The 18,998-nt window shown below is 42.1% G+C and overlaps 1 protein-coding gene across 1 annotated transcript in view; it reads right to left on the bottom strand.

The window, feature by feature from the left end:
- PDE11A (phosphodiesterase 11A) overlaps window positions 1-18,998 on the bottom strand; it is a 419,647-nt gene that overhangs the window by 74,725 nt on the left and 325,924 nt on the right. The window contains exon 13 of the mRNA XM_055572117.1: window positions 3,740-3,849. Within this exon, the coding sequence (XP_055428092.1) occupies window positions 3,740-3,849 (110 nt within the window). The remainder of the gene's footprint in view (window positions 1-3,739; window positions 3,850-18,998) is intronic.

The raw sequence follows: 18,998 nt of genomic DNA, 5'->3' as shown, positions 1-18,998 counted from the left end.
GGAGCAGACACGGAAAACCAGGGATCTCTGTCTTCCTCTAGAATTGTACAGTATCTTCTCTGCTCCTCTCTGAATACTGACTTTCTTCTCTCGGCAGATTTGCTCTCTTGCTTCTCTTATCCACTCGGGATTTGTTCATCAGCGGTTTCCCCAAATGCAGCCTCAGTGTCCAGGTCTACATGGTCCTGCAGCTTGGACCTCAACAGCTAACCGAGTCGATATCATGGTAATCCAGGACCAGACTCCTGGGAGATAAGATATGATTAGCTGGGTTTGGATTCCGTGTGTAGTCTTGGTCCAATGAGGTCAACTAACAAGAAAGCCTGGCTCTCTTGGTGTGATATGCAGGCTTTCGCCAGGATGGAGGCTTTTGTTATTTAAGTACATACATTGCACACTTGACTCTTTTTAAAAGAACCTACAAGGTGCTCACTATTGCTTTATAGACACAATTCTTTATGTGTGAGTGGCAGAACGGTAGGGTGCTCCAGGAAGACACAGTGACGATGATGCCATTGGCCTGAGAGAGGGGTATCCTAAAATACTCATAATAACAAAACGCAGGCCAGGAACTCAAACCTAAGGAACTGTCAGACCCTATAATCAAAGTGTGTATACAGTTTACACCTCAGCAGGCCCCAGGGACGCTATTGTCATTAGTACAATGTCAAACCAATGTATGTAAAAACCGTGTTTTATAATAATCCGTAAAAGATTGCACTTGTGTAAGAAGTCAGGAAACTTTGCTGAAAAGCAATATTAAAATAGTTAAAACCTCATCCATTCATGCATTTATCATTCATTCACTCAGCAAACATTTCTTGTGGGTTTACCATGCTCTTGGTGCTTGTACACATCATAGGTACTGAAGAAGAAGGGGAGACACACCCATTAATCAGCAACTAAAGTGGTGGGAGATGTGCAATTCTAAAGCATAGCCAGGGCATGATATAGACACAGAAGACTGATGCAGTGAAGGTCATCAGGGATAGAATCTGGGGGGTGGGGGTGGAGCTTTCAGAGGAGGCTGGGGGAAAGAAGAGGAAGGGCATTCTGGGCTGCAGAAACAGCAGACCAGGAGCAAAGGAAAGGGAACTAGCTGGACCCCATCGAGCACTTTAAGTAGCCCCTTGTGTCTGAACCTGGATGCATAGGTCGGGGCGGGGTGGCAGGTGTGAGCGCTGCGCTTGAGAAATGGGCAAGAGCCTGACTGAAAGGGGCATTTGGGGCTAAACTAAGGAATTTGAACATTATCCTGAGAGTCACAAGAGGCCAGTGAGCGTCTTTTAAGTAGGGGAGCAATCCGATGAGATTTGTGAATTAAAAAGAGTATTTTGGAGCACCAAGGTGGGGAAGACTGGAGGAGGAGAGTTGGGCTGTTGGTTGTAGGAATCCTGGAGGGATGCAGATAAGCAGTGGTTACTATAAGAATGCAGAGATGTCAACTCTGAGGGAATCTGAGTGGCTTGTGGACTTCTGGTGGTGCCATTCATGGGGATGGAGAATAAGAGGAAAAGGATTGGTGTAGAGAGAAAGACTGGGGTTGTGGTGACGATGGGACTTCAGATGGAAGGAGCTCCTCAAGCAGCTGGAAGAAGTGTTTAGAGATTAGCCGAAAATTATGGTCCATAGGTATGGGTTTGGGGCCGATCAGCAGATGGTCCACCATGAAAGGTAAAGCAGAGCAGAAGAAGAACAGAGAACGTGTGCAGTGAAGGCTGGGGCAGAAGGAGCAAGCTGAGAAGAAAGGCTATAAAGGTGGATGAAGGTGTCTCTCTCCCAGACAAAGGAAGAAAGAGAGCTCTTTGGAGGAGAGCATCACAAACAGTGTCTTGGCAAGAAGGATCAAGAAAGAAGGACCGGAAGAGTGTCCTATGGCTTGGGAAAAGGGGTCATTGGTGGCATTACTGAGGGCTGCTCCCCTGGTGGGCAGACCTGGAAGCTGTGTGGGAGGGAAGTGAAGACAAGGAACAGACAAGTTTCCGAGAAGACTGGCTGGAAAGGAAAGAAGAGAAATGGAGCAGAAGCTCGAGGGAGAAGCAGGGATGGAAGTGGGTTTTTCAAGATGGGGAGAATTGTTCATATTAATAGGATGGGAGATACAGGGCAGAGAGAGGAAGATGGATGGAGCAAGGTCCTGGAGGAGGGAGGGAGGAAGGGACCCAATGCTGAGGTGGAAGGATTAGCCTCAGACACGAGGAGGGACAGCCTTTTCACAGAGATAGGAGGGAAGGAGGAAAGGATGGGGCCAGACAGATAAGTTCCTTCGTGGCAGGGGAGGAAATTGAGGGAGTTCTCGATTGATGGCCTCAATTTTCTCAGTGAAGGGGAGGCAAGGTGATCTGCTGAGTGGCATGGGGGGAGGTGGTAGAACAGACGGTGGTTTAGGAGGAGGAACATTTGGTTTCTATAACTGCTGATCAGAATGGGGGACGGAGCTGGCTAGGGGCCCAAAGAGGCTGGTGGGGAGTGCTGAGCCCCTAGCCGAGTTGGGAGAATACCTATTCGGTATGCCTCAGGCTCACAGCTATGACATTTTCTCCCAAAGCCTTTAAAAGCCTGGACAGAAGAGCAAGAAGCTGAATTGTTAGATTGAGCCAGAGCTGAGTTTTTGCCGAGTGACTGTCACAGAAAGGTAAGAGGGTCTGGAAATTACAGGACACGGAAAAGAGCAGGTTGAAGTGATGGGCTTCTGCATTCAGGATGGATAGAGGTCACAAAGTCGATACTCATCTGCTAGATCAGGAGCAAATCAAAGGGCCCAGGGCTCCAAGGCCTTAGTATGTAGGTGTTACAGGGGAAAAAACAAGTGGTGAGCTGAAAGGTCCCTGTTGACACATCGTGGGCCACTGGGGTAGAGGAAGACCGGCTGCAGGGGCTTGGAAATTGGTCACCTGAAAGCTAATCTTACCTCTTCATTGACGATTCCTTAGTCTCTCCATCCCCAAACGTTTTTCCCTCGAGCCTCTGAAGTCCCATATCATGTTGTTTGCAGACAGGCAGTAAAAAGCACGTTAAACTGGAACCTGAATATGAGAGCCAGGACACCTGGGTTTGGGTCTTATTTCCAGCACCCGTAAGTTCTGCAGCCTTGGCGCCAGGGTGAGCCGCCAAGCTCCTGGACCTGTCCTGCTTGCTCGGGGACAGACAGGTGTCCACGCACAGTGTGCACCTCCACAGCCCCTGTGCTGGTGGAGCTGCTTGGCTCGTTCCCACCTTTCTGTGGGATGAGGCTTGGCAGGAACAGAGACCCTCTTCCTCCTCCAATGTCACTCCATCTCACTGAAGTTTATACAATACCCGACATCAAAAGAACCTGGAAGAAATTCTACTGGGGAAGGAGGAGATTTTTTGTTTCATAAAATTTCCACTTTTATTTTAATAGTCTCAAAACCAGACTTCCAGGGTAGCAAATCCAAGAAACCTATGATCCCATGAAGGCAAACATTCTGGGAGGAAGAAAAAAAAAATAGGCCCTTTAAAAATCTGAGCTTTGTTATCCGACTGAGGTCAACAGAGACAGACCAAATCAACAAGCATGACATGAAGGGCAAATTTGCAATTAAAAGAGGAATAAGGAATTATAAAGATGGATGAGCCCCGTGACACCCGCGCCCAGGCCTGCGTGGCCTTGGCCTCAGACGCCAGAAATTAATGCTTTACTCTTTAGCGCGCGCGTCACCTTTGGCTCTGAACAGAAAGGCAAATGCATTAAAATAACAACAATTAGAACACTTACTTAGCTTGGAAGGCATTGTTGGTTCCCCTGTGGTCGAGGTCATGACACAGGCATCCCACAATCACCGCTAAAATTTCCACCTCGGTCAGAATCTCTTGAAACCCGGCGGTCTGGGAAGATGGGAAAATGGCCACAGTCACTGCTCGGGGCAGGGAGGAAGGCCGAGCTCGTCTGCTGAGCCGCCATCAGCTCTGTTGTCATACCCACATCATTTAAGGGAATGATTAACTGCCACCCCTTCGACTAGTGAGTTGGGTGGTCGGTTGCACAGCCCAGGGTCCCCGCGGTGATGAATTAGCCGGCACGGTGGCCCGCCCTGGCTGGCACACCAGGACAAGAGTTCAGACTATTTTGTTCCCTTTTTAGAGAAGCTGTGCTGTCTAGATACAGTGACAGTCTGGCAAAGGCCTGGAGCAAAATGTGTTTTGTGATTAGACATTTCAAAATGATGAGCATCTAGGGGTAGGGAGAGAGAGGGGGCTGTGAGTTTAGAACTGAGTGATGTAGCCACCAGATGCCATTTAAATGCAAGTAGGCAAGAGAAAATGCCTTAAAAAATATGTGTGTGTGTATCTATTAGAAAAAGCAACTTAGAACTACTCAAATTGTTACATGATAATATTCTAGAAGTTATAAATACCTTAATTCACATTAGCTTGGAGGACAGGTGAAATTTCAGATAAGCAGTGCCTGTCTTGAAAACTAGAATTGGGCAGGGGATTAGGCGATCCAGACGTCGGATCAGGTGGAGGATCCATTACATGCAGCTCCTTAGATCCTCGGACAGCTTGCTTGGGAAATGCATAGGTGTGGTGTGCTATCTCTGGTGAGCAGGGTGATGTAATTACACAACCAAGAGCAGCAGTGCTTCTCTGATTCCTGCTGGACTTCCGTTAGTTTAGAAGAGAGAGTGAACTTGCAGAAATGCAGGGCTCTGCATTTGCTTGATCTAAGGCCTTTCTGCCTCCTCCCCCTTAACTTGTAAGCCTCCCTGCTCAGTATTTATTAAAATCTTTATCAGAGGGCAGGAGAAGGGGAAGGGTAGAGTTCAAACTGCTTCCCTTTTCATGCGCGTTTTTTCTCCACATCTAGAATCACTAGCTAATATCTGTAAGACAGTTCTCTTACAGCAATGAACACTTTGTTCTTTAGTTAATTATGTTTTTGTTGTAGAAATAACTGAATAATAAAGTTTCTGTGTTGACAACTTTATTTTAAAAGATTTATACATTAGAAATACATATAATTTCAGCTGCATAGCAAATAGGAATGTTTATAAACTATCTGGGCAGGATAAAGTAGTCCATATCTAAGCTGTGTGTGTCCTTCATTTCAAAATTTAGAGCTGGCTGTTGGTTTTACGTTAATTTTATTTTATTGAAAGCATTACTTGCAGTAGTTTTTAAAAATTCAGTTGTAGTTAGAAACTTAGAACCAAAACCAATAGTCCCTCATCCTTGCCCTATCCTGATTCCCAAAGGCAAGCACTTTCCATTTTCTTTTTTTGTCTAATTTGGTAGGCATTTTCCCCCATATTACTGTATAGTAGGTGCACTTCATTAGCCCTTGGTTATTCAGGGGTTTCCCATGTGACTATAGTCCTTCCTGTGTGCCAGACACTGTCCTAAGAGAACCACAACCATTTAACATACTTCTACCTCTTTGGCTACAAAGAATGTGATTAATATCATTTCAGTATTGACCATTTGGTGATGTCTGTGTGTAAAGTCATCTCTTGTGTTATTGCTGTGACTAGTGCATTCTTTTGGCAGAATTCAGTTAATCTTTGCCCTGCTTCATTTGTTCTCCAAGGCCAAATTTGCCTGTTACTCCAGGTATATCTTGACTTCCTACTTTTGCATAAACAAAGAAAAGCAGAGACATTACTCTGCCAACAAAGGTCCATATAGTCAAGGCTATAGTCCTTCCAGTGGTCACATACGGTTGTGAGAGCTGGACCGTAAAGAAGGCAGAATGCCAAAGAATTGATGCCTTCGAACTGTGGTGCTGAAGACTCCTGAAAGTACCTTGGACAGCAAGATTAAACTAGTCAATCTTAAGGGAGATCAAAACCCTGAATATTCACCGGAAGGACTGACGCTGAAGCTCCAGTATTTTGGTCATCTGATGTGAACAGACGACTCCTTGAAAAACTCCCTGATGCTGGGAAAGATTGAGGGCAGGAGAAGAGGGTGTCAGAGGATGAGATGGCTGGATGGCATCACCTATGCAATGAACATGAACTTGTGCAAACTCCGGGAGACAGTGAGGGACAGGGAGGCCTGGCGTGCTGCAGTCCATGGGGTCTCAAAGAGTCGGATATGACTGGGTGACTGAACAACAACTTACTTCTCATAACAGGTAAGAACTATTATTATCTGCCAGTTAAGGTGAGGAAACTGAAGCACAAAGAAACTTAAGTGCCCTGGGTCTCAGAAAGTGCCTACCTGATGATCAATCTGTAAATATTATTCACTCAGTATCCAATGATTATATCCTTTGTTATGTGGATGTTTAGCTTCCTGGAGTTAAGATTGCTTTTAACATCTAAGTCAACTTACATCCTACACAACTCTCTGAACAGTCAAACCTTTGACAGGTCCCCTCCTGTCCTGGGGTTCCCTGCTTTGCCCAGTGCTGACATTTGGCCTGGATTCTCCTGTCTGCTGCCAACATCCCCCTCCTAGGGTTGGTTTCCTGTCTCCTGCATCCCACATCTCTCTCTTTCCTCGTTTTCTCTCTCAGTTTGCGGGAACACATCTGCCAGTAGCTTCATAAGAAAGGATGTTAATACTTCTTTAACATTGAGAAAGTTGATTTTTTTTTTTGAGGCTTTGCACAACTGAAATGTCTTTAATCTATTCTTCTACTCAATTATTGGCTTGCCTAACAATTCTAGGTTGCAACATTTTCATTCAGAATTTTGAAGGACTGCTCTATTCTTTCCTAACTTCCAAAGTTGCCTTAGCAAAGCATAAATCATTCTTGTTCCTAATCCTTTGAATGATACTTATTTTCTCTCTTTTAGAATCTTCTCTATATGCCTGGGGTTTGCCAATTTCACAAAAATCTTCTTTGGTTTGGGACTTTTCCTCATCATTGCTTGGTAAACCTTTTCAATGTTAAGGCTCATTTTCTTCAGTACAATATTCTTGTCATTTTTTTTCCCCTTAATAATTTTGACTTCATTATTTCTTCTGTCCTATTTGAATGGTACTCCAATTGATTTGACATTGGACTTCTTATATTCATTTCCTTATTTTCCATTTCTTCTTTCCCATTGCTCATGTTGACTTTTCTCCTCTTACTTTCCAGGAGTAATAATCTTTTAAATTTACTAGCATTTTCCTGTCTGCTGCTCCTTTTCTGACAGCACACTATTCTTCTTACATGGATGCATTATGGTCTCTTCTCTTTTGAAGATATTGATTATAATTGCTTTGAAATTTGTTCCCTAAATTGCCTATTTCTTCTGAACTCCTTATCTCTTTGTTTGGTGGTTTCCTCAAATGCCTGATATCCTTGGTCGTCCACGTACGCATGGGAGTCCATATTCACCACACATCTATGCAAGGAGATGGTGTCTACACATGGCTGATCTCCTCACTGCTGAGCACACGGCCAGGTGGTCCTGCCGTGGACCCCCACACACCAGTGTAGACACTCTGAACACTTCCTCTGGATTTTCCAATCTCTTGCTTGGAAGGAGCATAAATACAGGTGTTGGAATTCTGAGAAAAGGGTATGTAGCTTCTCACCCTCGTGATGGAGACTTTCACTTCATTCTCTTACTTTCAAGGTGCGTCTCACCTAACTTTTCCTTTACTGGTGTCTGCAAGTCTGGGGCTCAGTTTCTCTGGCAAATACTCTGGCTTCCTGCATAGACAAAGGGAAGAGGAGTTCTTGGACTACAGGGAGAGGGGATGGAAATTTGGGGGCTCAGTGTTTTCCTTGTCCCTCATTTCCATCCACCCCATTTCTGTGGTATCTGATCCTTCCAGTTCCTGAGCTTTGACAGCTTCTAGGACCTGGTTCTCACGTGTACCCCTTCCTCTACTCTCTTATCCTGAAGTCATTTGTGTTGGACCTTCCTTTTCTTTGTTAATCTACAAGCCATCCTCCCTCCATGAAAACAGTGGAATTTGTGTCCATTTCTTACTCTCCTTGTTATTTTGGGGGTGTTTTTTGAAAGGAGAAAGGGATGCAAGTGTCTTTCTCTGTCATCTTGAAACTGTAAGACAGTTTCATTGGGTTTGGATCTTGCTAATATGAAGCAAATCCTGAAAGTCTATCAAGCATGCAATAATTATACACTGTATTCTGGAAATCAGTGCTGTAAACACAATGAAGATGCACTGAAATTTAGAGAGATTGTTGCCTGTGAAAATGCTGCTGTTTAGAATGAGCTGATGAATTGGAACAGTAAGAATAGAGATGGGATAATGTCAACATAAGATAATTCAACTAGAAATTTAATTAGAAGATAAAATCGAATGCTATGTAATAGACTCAAGTTCAAAATCCGGAATCATTTTTAAGCCATCAGTTATCACCCATTGTATACTATGTTGGAATATACTTTGAGGTCTTACACAGCCGACTACCCCGCCCCTTTCTTGGAAATCCAGATTCTAGCTCTTAGACTGTATCACGGATATTTTTGAGAATTTAATAAAAGCCATGGACCTTCTTCCCAGAAATTATTCTATACCTTCATGGTGTTCCAAGGCCAAGGAGCCCACCTCTAGATCCTCCCAATAAAGAATCCCTGACGTACAGCACAGTCACACGAAGCGCATTTACCTCTCTTGGCTGTGACACCTGAGTTACTGAAGCAGCACCTATCTCTTGACTGTGATTGAAAGCTGCCCGGTAAATGGTTTCTGAGGGTCGTCAGGCCTGAGATGTGTCCACCTGCCACTGAGCGTCCATCTGCCCCCCCCATCCATCTTCTTTCTAGTCCTATCCATTCTGACCTACACTTGACACACACTGAGGAGAAAACATCAGCTGCCTGCTGCAGACAATATACTTTCAAAAGAGAACACAGTGGCAGCAGGAAGTACATTCTGATGTGTTTCTCCTATGCTTAATTCTATTTTTATTTTCAAATAAAATGATACGTTTGCTGCTACTGATCCAGTAACTAACTACCCATTATCCAATAATGGGTTTTGTTGACCATTATTTTACTCTACCCTCTCACCTGTATTCCCTCATGGCCCATATCAGAAATGTAAAGCAGGGAATATCATATTTCTAAGTAAAAAGATAACCAAGGCATACAGAGCTAGCTTCCACGTCACCCTCTCCAGAAAAGCCCGTCACGACCCTCTGAGCAGGTCTCCTGTAACAGTCCTCTGTTGGGTTGGACGTATACTGGGATAACCCTGCCCCCAACCACTAGAGCATATAATCACTGGAACTCCAAAGGACCCAAACAGGAAGACTGAGTTGAAGTGTTTCTTAAACTAGCCAGTGATTTCCTACCACTCAGTCAACATAAAATTCAAACCAGTGAGGACATGCCACCATAGCAAAGCTGATCCTGTGTGGTCGTCAGAGGAACAGAGGAACATGATGGCCAGAGAAAAATTGACAGTTGCTTTTTGACTCTGTGGGGCTTTGCGGGTGGCTCAGTGGTAAAGAATCTGCCTGCAATGCAGGAGACCTGGGTTCGATCCTTGGGTCAGGAAGACCCCCCTGGAGAAGGGAGTGACAACCCACTCCAGTATTCTTGCCTGGAGAATTTCATGGACAGAAGAGGTGGGCTGCAGTTCGTGGGGTCACAAAGAGTCAGACACGACTGAGCGACTAACACCTGTGGCTGTGGCCCTGTAGAATCCAGGAGCATAAACAACAACAGCCATAATAACATTAGATGGTGCTACAGAGGCTTCTTCACTCTTTTAACAAAAATGTTCAGTTCTTAGTGGGCTTCCCTAGAGGCTCAGACGGTAAAGAATCCACCTGCAATGCAGGAGACCTGGGTTCGATTCCTAGATCAGGAAGATCCCCTAGAGAAGGGAATGGCTACCTACTCCAGTATTCTTGTCTGGAGAATTCTCCATGGAAACAGGAGCCTGGTGGGCCACAGTCCATGGGGTAGCAGAGTCAGACACAACTGAGCAACCAGCTCTAGTGTGTGTTAAGCAATTGATCTATCTGAGAAAAGAGGCTTGGGATAATACTGACAACAGATATCACTTGTATAGCATTTAGTATGTGCCAGGCACTGTTCTAAACCCTCAAATACCTTAACCCATCTAATCCTTACAAGTCTAATCTTTACAAGAATTCTCTGAAGGAGAAACTGTTCTGATGTCTCCCATTTTACAGATGAAGATACCAAAGCAACAGAATACACTATTGGAATGAAACGGAGACAGGATTAGACTCCAGGCAACCTGGCTCCCGAGTCTGTGTCCTCACACCCTGTGCAACCCAGCCACTAAGGTGAGAGTGTATGTGCAGCTGCACAGCTTTTAAAGACCTTTGTAATAATAGAATGACGGCAGGATATTCAGGAATCACTTGGAGTGTGCTTTAGTCCACCACAAAGCTTATTCTTTATCGTCTGTTTCTGGCCACACCATGCAACTTGGGGGATCTCAGGTCCCTACTCAGGGACTGAACGTGAGCCAAAGGCAGTGAAAGCCAGAATCCTAATGCCTAGGTCACCAGGGAACTTTCAACAATGGATGTTTGTTCTTGAATTGGAAGAGGTTAACACTGCAGAGCCAATGCACATCTTGAGCCAAACACAGCTCTGGTGCATCAAGATGTGGCTAATAATATATAGTGATTTAAAATGAGGTTTAGAAAGAAAAGAAAGATACAATGGTTTGTGTACAACATGTAAATCCTGGGGGCAGGTTGATGGATACCAACTTATTCAATTTGCTCCAAAGCATTGGTTTTAAGCAGAAGACTTTCTCAAGCTTTCAGATGAAAGTAGATTTCACTTGCTTACCAAGAGTGCTTATAAATGAATTTATACTTGATGCCATATCCTATCTTCTTTTTAAAAAAGATCCTCTCTGCCAACAAGAGACAGTGGGTGATGAAAGCTCAGAGGGAGAATAACAGGTATTCACAACGCAATCTTCCATTGTGGGGAGAAAACCTTACTTGAGAGCTTCCCTGGTGGCTCAGTGGTAAAGAATTCACCTGCCAATCCAGGAGACTTGGGTTCAATCCCTGGAATATCCCACATGCTACGAAACAACTAAGCCCATGCACCACAATTATTGAGCCTGTACTCTGGAGCCTAGGAGCTGCAACTACTGAAGCCCGTGTGCCCTAGAACCCATGTTCTGCTATCCAAGAAAAGCCGCTGCAATGAGAAGCCCGTGTACCACAGCTAGAGAGTAGGCCCCGATCACCGCAACTAGAGAAAAGCCCACACAGCGATGAAGACCCAGCACAGCCAACAAGTAAACAAGAAAATCATTGAAAAAGCAACCTTGCTAGATAAACTATTGCATCTAGATTTAGATCTAGATTGCATCTAAATCTAGATCGGTGTTTACAGTAATGTTTGTCTGCCAATAATTGGATCTGCCAGGCTGAAGAAATGGCATTTCAGTCCTATTTCGAGGTCCAGAAACCAGAACCTTTCCAGTTGTTGCTGCTGCTGCTGCTGAGTCGCTTCAGTTGTGTCCGACTCTGTGCAACCCCAGAGACAGCAGCCCACCAGGCTCCCCCGTCCCTGGGATTCTCCAGGCAAGAGCACTGGAGTGGGTTGCCATTTCCTTCTCCAATGCATGGAAGTGAAAAGAGAAAGTGAAGTCACTCAGTCGTGTCCGACTCTTAGCGACCCCATGGACTGCAGCCCACCAGGCTCCTCCGTCCATGGGATTTTCCAAGCAAGGGTACTGGAGTGGGGTGCCATTTAGGGGACCACCAACCAACACCATGTTTACACGGCTCCTTTACCAAAGCATGTGACACAATACAAACCAGTTGTAGTTTGTCTAGTTTCCTCGGGAGTATAGCTTGGGTTTACCTGGGAGGATAGCTTGGGGGGTTTGTTTGTTTTTTATTGGTGTATAGTTTATTTACAGTGTTGTGTTAGTTTCAGGTGTACAAGGCGTGGGACAGTTTTGATCAAATTTTCTTCGCTTCATTTTCAAGATGAATGTGGTCAATAATTGATTTGGCCTTAATTAAACACTGATTTAAGTCTGCAATGAGCCTTTACTTGTCAAGTTCAGAGTTGGGAAGACCTTACAGTCTACACTTAAATACTTTTACAACCAGAAGCTTCTTGAAGGCACTTATTATCAAATTGCAAAATCTAAGTCATGTTTTGTACACAACTTCTCTCTGAATCTCAAATAATATAGCAAATGCTTACTCATGTAAGACTCAAAATGGCCAGGCACCCCACGGATTATACAGTCCATGGAATTCTCCAGGCCAGAATACTGGAGTGGGTAGCCTTTCCCTTCTCCAGGGGATCTTCCCAACCCATGGATCGAATCCAGGTCTCCTGCATTGCAGGTGAATTCTTTACCAGCTGAGCCACAAGGGAAGCCCAAGAATACTGGAATGGGTGGCCTATCCCTTCTCCAGGGATCTTCCCAAACCAAGAATTAAACCCGGGGTCCCCTGCATTGCAGGCAGATTCTTTACCAACTGAGCTATCAGGGAAGCCTCTCAAAACTGGTACAAGCATACATGTTTGAGTAAATGTTTGTTGAATGAATTTAAAAAATGAATTGACTTTAATCATTTTAGTTTTAACTACCTCCTTGACTTAATTTTAACCTACTTGTTATCCTAATTTTAAAAAATTATCTATTTTGTAAAGTTAAAAACATATGAAAAATAGAATACTGTATTGAATACCCAAGTACTCATTACCTAACTTTAGCAGGAAGCCACGTTCTGCTGCCTTGATTCATTTATCCCTTCACATGTTCTGTTTTGTTTGTTTGTTAGACTATCTCAAAGCAAACCTCTGGCATCTGTCAATACTCTTCATTTCATTCTCAGGAAGTCATGATGTGGTCAAATAAAAATCGGTCAATGTATCTCTGCTCTCATATTTCGATAAAATGTGCAAAAACAAATACAAATGGTAAAAAGAAAAATGGTAAAAAAGAGTAAATATTTAATAAGCCTTTAAAAGTTGAATTTTTACTTCAATTCAGGTAATACGAAAGCAAAGCTACATGTATGTATATAGCAATCATACTGCAATTCAAAAAAAGACAAAAGGAAAAACATATTAGATGTTTAACGTTTTTTGCTTTCAATATTAAGAATATGCTTTATTATTTTTTGAGGATAAAGACAGCCCGCTTTTTCATGTTTAGAAATATAGTTTATATTTTATGATAAACTGCTAGTGAATTGAATAGAACATGGGGTGTGTGAGCCCAGAGAATGAAGATCACCTGGTGAAAATCAATTGTGCCGAGAGACAGTCCTCTTCACATGCCACAAAGAAGCCAGACTGATGAATTTGGAGAATATGAAACTTCTTAAAAACTTACCCCAAATTTTCACTAGTCATCACTGAGCTAAACTTGAACATGAGACTAGTGAAAAAAATTAAAACTTTATAAAGTCCCCAGCTTGACACCCTTAGGTGCCAGGTTTCATTCAGCCTCAAGAAACTGCCACTACTGAGTCATAAGCTGTGGAAAATAGAGGCTGTGATAAATGACCATGGCTCTGCTGCCAGGTCTCCCTGACCTGCAGGATTTGTCTGGAGTCATAAAATACAGAGCGACAGATTAAGCAGTTTACCAACACCATAAAAATCTCAGGAATAAATTCACTTTAATAAAAAATCCTATATTGTAACCAGGCAACCGCAGCCCTGAAATCACACACATTTCCTTACAAGCCTGTGTCCACAGGCAAGAGCTTGCACTCCCCCCCAAATGCCAGCATGATTATGTTCATACACTTTTACAATTTACATGTCCTAAGAAAAATACTCAGCTCTGGCTGATGGTGCGGGAGAATTTATTTTCACTAGAAAGGGAATGACCCATAACTCATGAATGGCAGCGCTTAAAGTGAGTTATGGAGGTTACTCTCCTGTGTGAGGAAGAGGATTGGATTATCCTTCTGCCCAATTGTATGTTTGATTATTAGCACACCAGTTTCTTAATTATGTGCTGCTTTGCCTTTTTCCTTTTGTAAAATAAATGTGGATAAAGGGAGTGTCAGCTAGAAGCATGGAGTGCCTCACTGGAGCTCTGAGAGGTGGCCAGAGAGAATAAAAATAGAAACCTTCTTAAATGATTAAAAGCCAGGAGTCTTAAATGTAATTTAGACACAGTATTCAAATTGATTAGCTCCCTGGTTAATTTACAGCCTCCAGTGCTGATACTCTGCAAAAACATAAAAGAATCACTCCTTTCCTCAATTAAAAATGTGCTTTCTTTGAAGTTATACCAGAAATCAAGGTACACCCACATGACAAAGAATTGGTTTTTCTCATATGCAGATTTTATTGTATTATTAGGATAATGTTGCCATTTATTTTCTAGTAAATATAACGAGTTATTACTTATATTGATAAGGAAATGCAATGTAAAAATGTTTGATGATTACAAATGTAATTATTGTTTGTTACTTTGTTGTTGGTTACAGAATAAAACCATAGATCTCTTTGTACCTTACAACATTACAATCTACAAAGAAATTAGATTTCCATTGAGATTAGTAGTCTTGTTATAGAGCAAAAACATTTTATTTGCAAATTCAACTAGTTCTGTCCTTCTTTCGGTTAAGGGGAAAGGGAATTCTAATTGCGTTTCTAAGATCTCCTTGCAGAAGAAACTGTCTACCTCAAAAATCAAGGACTTCCCTGAAAACGGCAGACAGAAGACAGCACATTATCCTCAAGCTAGTGAACAGGATGGATTTTTCTTCCTAAACGTCCCTTCTGCTTTCTAGTTTGAATTATCAATAAAACGACTTGGCTTATTTCTGAAAATAACCTTGTTGACAATCCAACTACGGACTTAAATGCGCTACCTCCACATTTAAGATTTAAGAAGCCCCCGTAAATGTCAGGAGGTGTCAGTGTGTTTGCTGTGATACTTGGTTATTATTAGTGTTTAACTGCCTTTCCCCACCAGCACCAAGCCACCAGCACCGCCATCAATTTTAATGTGATCATGTGCTCGTCTCTTTTCATATCCAGTGAATTCTGCAAGATCATAATATTCTATATGAACCCTAGCTGAACCTTAGTGTGATATGAAGAAAGAACAAGATTTCTAGCAATGATAGTTGTTCATCATTTTATAGTTTTTTGAAAAAACTGGACACTGAGCAGCATAGTTCCCTGAATAATATTACCCTAAACTAAATCCATTCATTCAATGAATCTTTATTGAGCCCTACAGGATACAGGGCATGCCCCAAAGTGCTAATGAGTACATTTATGGGATAGTAAAGAATACTGACTCTTAAGGAAACCTTTTTTCCTCCCTGGAAAATCTGTCAGAGCTCATACATCATTTATAAAACCTTAAAATGTCTCTGCAACCTTGGCATCACCACATGCCTTTTTATTTTCCAGAATACAAACAAAAGCATGGTCGGTTCCTTTATGTGGTCTACACTGTACATATAAGAAATGTGCTTATTATCTTTCACTATGTATGTGCTTGATGGAATATTTATTCTACAAGCTTCTATATATAAAGAGAATTTGTGTAATTATTCCTGATCTATCTGCAGGTTTTTATTCCCTGTTTTAACTGCAAATAGTAACTGGCACTCCATACTGCATTTATCTGAGGAATTAAAAATATTTGGTAATTTTTAACTACCTAAATTTCTCTTTGGAAGCAAGACTAAGACGGACACTTTCATTTTAATATTTGGAATTCTACACCAGAGGCTTGTAATAAATTAATAAGTCATTAACAGGGTTCCCAGTGAACTAAATTTCCACCATTATACATCAAATTGCCTATTCGACAATGCAGTTTGTTCTTTTTCTTTTTAATTTCTAAAGAAACAAGGCCTTTTTGTTTCCTAGACCTGAGCTTGAATACTTCTGCAAAACACAATTCTGAATCAAGCTATTTTCTGGGCTTGAAATGATTATAGAGTGAAAGGTTAGGAAGCTGATTCTTACATGTAATTTGCTTGCTCTGTTGTACTTCGTGTCATGGTTTGCTCATCACTGACACACAAATATGTATCTTCCCATTCCTAGAGACAATGGGCTTGGAAAAATATACACCCACAGAAAGACACAAGGTGAGTGCCGTAATATTTGCCTTAATAGCGCTGCAGGCAAGGAGACCGTCCTAATACAGGTCTGTCCTGATAGGAGGGTTCTTTTCAGACACACTGGCCTTGCTGATGTTTCTTTTAAGAAAAGAGTGTGGGGGTGCGTACCTCAGTATTTCTTGTCTTAGAAGAAAAGAAGCGTCTTCAGGGAATGTTAGTAAGATCAACCCCATCCGCCCCCTTTCTTTCCAGGCAACTGGCTGGGAAACTTTGCCTTGGAGCGCCATCTAGAGGAAAATTCAGCGCACATGCGCTGTGCTCGCCCACCTTTGTAACTAGCTGAATGAATCCAGGGGTTAATTATAACTTTCCTTTCATATTAATAGAGAATTTTAGTTCTAATTCAACACGTGGAAGTGGAATATAAGATAACTAGAATGGAAATAAAATCACTGATGAGAGCAAAACAGTGAAAGACCCTAACAGTATTCAGGAGTACCTGAAGCCTGAAGCCTTAGTGGCCACTCAAGGAAATAAGTAGGTTATCATTTTGCCTACTTTGGCTACCGAGGTCTTATTCCAGAAGTTAGAATTGATGAGTGAATTACGCTCACTTTTTTTTTTGCCCCTGATCAAGTAATCTCTGTTATCTCAATATTTTCTTTCTTAGTGAAAAAGTTCTGATTAACCAGTCTGACTATGGTCAAGTTGGAGAGGAGAATACTTGTGTTACGGACAAAGTTGACATTTTCAACCTACTGTAACCCTTAGTTCAGAAACATTTAATGAACAGAAAATAATATCTTTTCCAAATGTGGCTATTCTATTTAGTGTAAAAGAGGAAAAAATAACATTCACCAAGGTATTCTTTCCAAAGTCATGCATTTATTTTTCAACCTCTAGCTCCTTCTTCCCCTGGCCAAGAGAATTTTAAGAGTAAATTCTTCTCTTTTTGAGCTAGCATTAATACAAAAACAAAACCCAGACTTTCTCAAACAGTGATATTCTTCAAGGTTGATGAGCAGACTTGCAAAAACAACTCTACCTTTGAAATATTTAGGCAGAAGGAGTATCTCCATGGTGGTAACATTCTGAGAGCTCTGCCTTCTTCAGTTTCTTGAAAAGGATCAAGATTGGCCATACTGTGGAAAAATTTACTAAAGAAAACTGGGTATGAATTCCCTTTTCTCCTAAATGTCCACTCGACCATGAAGTTCTTACCAGTTTCCTCTATCCCAGCTCTTTTAGTTCAGTTCAGTTCAGTCGCTCAATCGTGTCCGACTCTGCGACGCCATGGACTGCAGCATGCCAGGCTTCCCTGTCCATCACCAACTCCCAGAGTTTACTCAAACTCAAGAGTTGGGGATGCCATCCAATCTTTTCATCCTCTGTCATCCCCTTCTCCTCCTGCCTTCAATTTTTCCCAGCATCAGGGTCTTTTCCAATAAGTCAGTTCTTTCCATCAGGTGGCCAAAGTATTGGAGTTTCAGCTTCAGCATCATTCATCAATATCAATGAATATTCAGGACTGATTTCCTTTAGGATGGACTATTTTAAGGCTTATTGTAAAATCTGTTTCTGTTTATGACATCTTTAATCCCTCACTGAACAAGTTTCCTGCTTGGAGAAGGGAATGGCTACCCACTCCATGGACAGAGGAGCCTGCTGGACTACAATCCATGGGATTGCAAAGAGTTGGACAAGACAAGTGACTAACACTGCACATAATTCAGTCCTTCATTGAACAGGTTCCTGCTTACTTATTTTGGTGATTCACCATAAATCCATAGGTTTTCCAAAATAATAGGTTAATAGTTTCTTTATTGGATGTCCTCTGTGAGTCATATACATGAACTCTGGACACAAAAAATTATCACTTGTCTATGAGATCTGATTTGGAAAAGTAAAATGAGAGGTTTGTTTGTTTGTTTTTCCCATGAAACATTGGTTCTTAAACATTTAAGGGTCTTGCTCAAAGCTTCTTCCTTCCTCATTTGACTGGCTGCCTGCTTTCATGGTATATGTTACAGTGAGATGTCGTTTTTCCAGATTATTTTCCTTGCTACTTAAGCAGTTGTGGACACCCTTCTCCCCCGCCACCCGCCCGCAAAAAAAAAAAAAACAAGTCCTTGAGTGTAAAAGTGAAGACATTTTGGTCCCATCTTCTTATGCTATATGTGTATTTCAGTTCAAATCAATCCAACACAAATTTGTTGAAAGCTTACCAAGTACAGGATTGAGTAGAGGGTGCTGGTGACATGCTCAACAGATAGATGTTGAGCAAATAAATGAAGGTTATTGCAAGAACAAGAAATGAGTTCTTTAGCCTTAAGCTGCTTACTTTACAGGGGAATGAGAGATCTTTAACTTCAGATACACAGCAGAAAGATGTGTTGTACAAGACACGGTTACTGATGATTATTGAAATTATTGATGATGATGGAAAAGGAAAGTCTTCATGGAAAAACCAGCATTAGATCAATGCATTTTAAAGAATGAGCAAAAGTTTAGTAGGCCAAGAAGAGTGCAGAGCACTTCATGAGGAAGGAGCAGAAATCTTCCTTCACATGGACCAAAGGAAAATGTTTGTCATTGAGCATTCCCTCTTTCGGGTTTAAATTTTAATCTGGGTGCAAAGATGTAAGGCATTTAGATTTACGTTATGAGAATCTTAAACTCATCTTCTCTTTTTCTGTGTGGCAGGTATGCCTACATACACGCATATGGATACACATGTATGTACATATCACCTTGAGGCTAAAGAAACCAATATATTTTAGCCAGAAACCATTTTAATTGATAATTGCTTGACAGTGTGAGTAGAAATAAGACCAAATGAGCCTTATTTCTTGCCAGAAAATGGAGATGAAGAGAGGTTCTGTTTTAGTCTTTGCCACAAACATTTGCTTTTAGATTAAATTCCAAGGCTTACCTCTGGCCAGCTGCCCCAGCTGCTTCTATAAAACAGACTGGCCACCTTCACTTTGTTACGGCGCCTGGAGCAGAGCTTTGAAGCCTGGTGTGCCCGAAACCCTGAGAACATACA

Source organism: Bubalus kerabau, chromosome 3 (assembly GCF_029407905.1).
Source record: "Bubalus kerabau isolate K-KA32 ecotype Philippines breed swamp buffalo chromosome 3, PCC_UOA_SB_1v2, whole genome shotgun sequence".
NCBI lineage: Eukaryota > Metazoa > Chordata > Mammalia > Artiodactyla > Bovidae > Bubalus > Bubalus kerabau.
The sequence above is the reverse complement of the archived record's forward strand: the minus strand, read 5'-3'. Positions and strand labels throughout refer to the sequence as shown.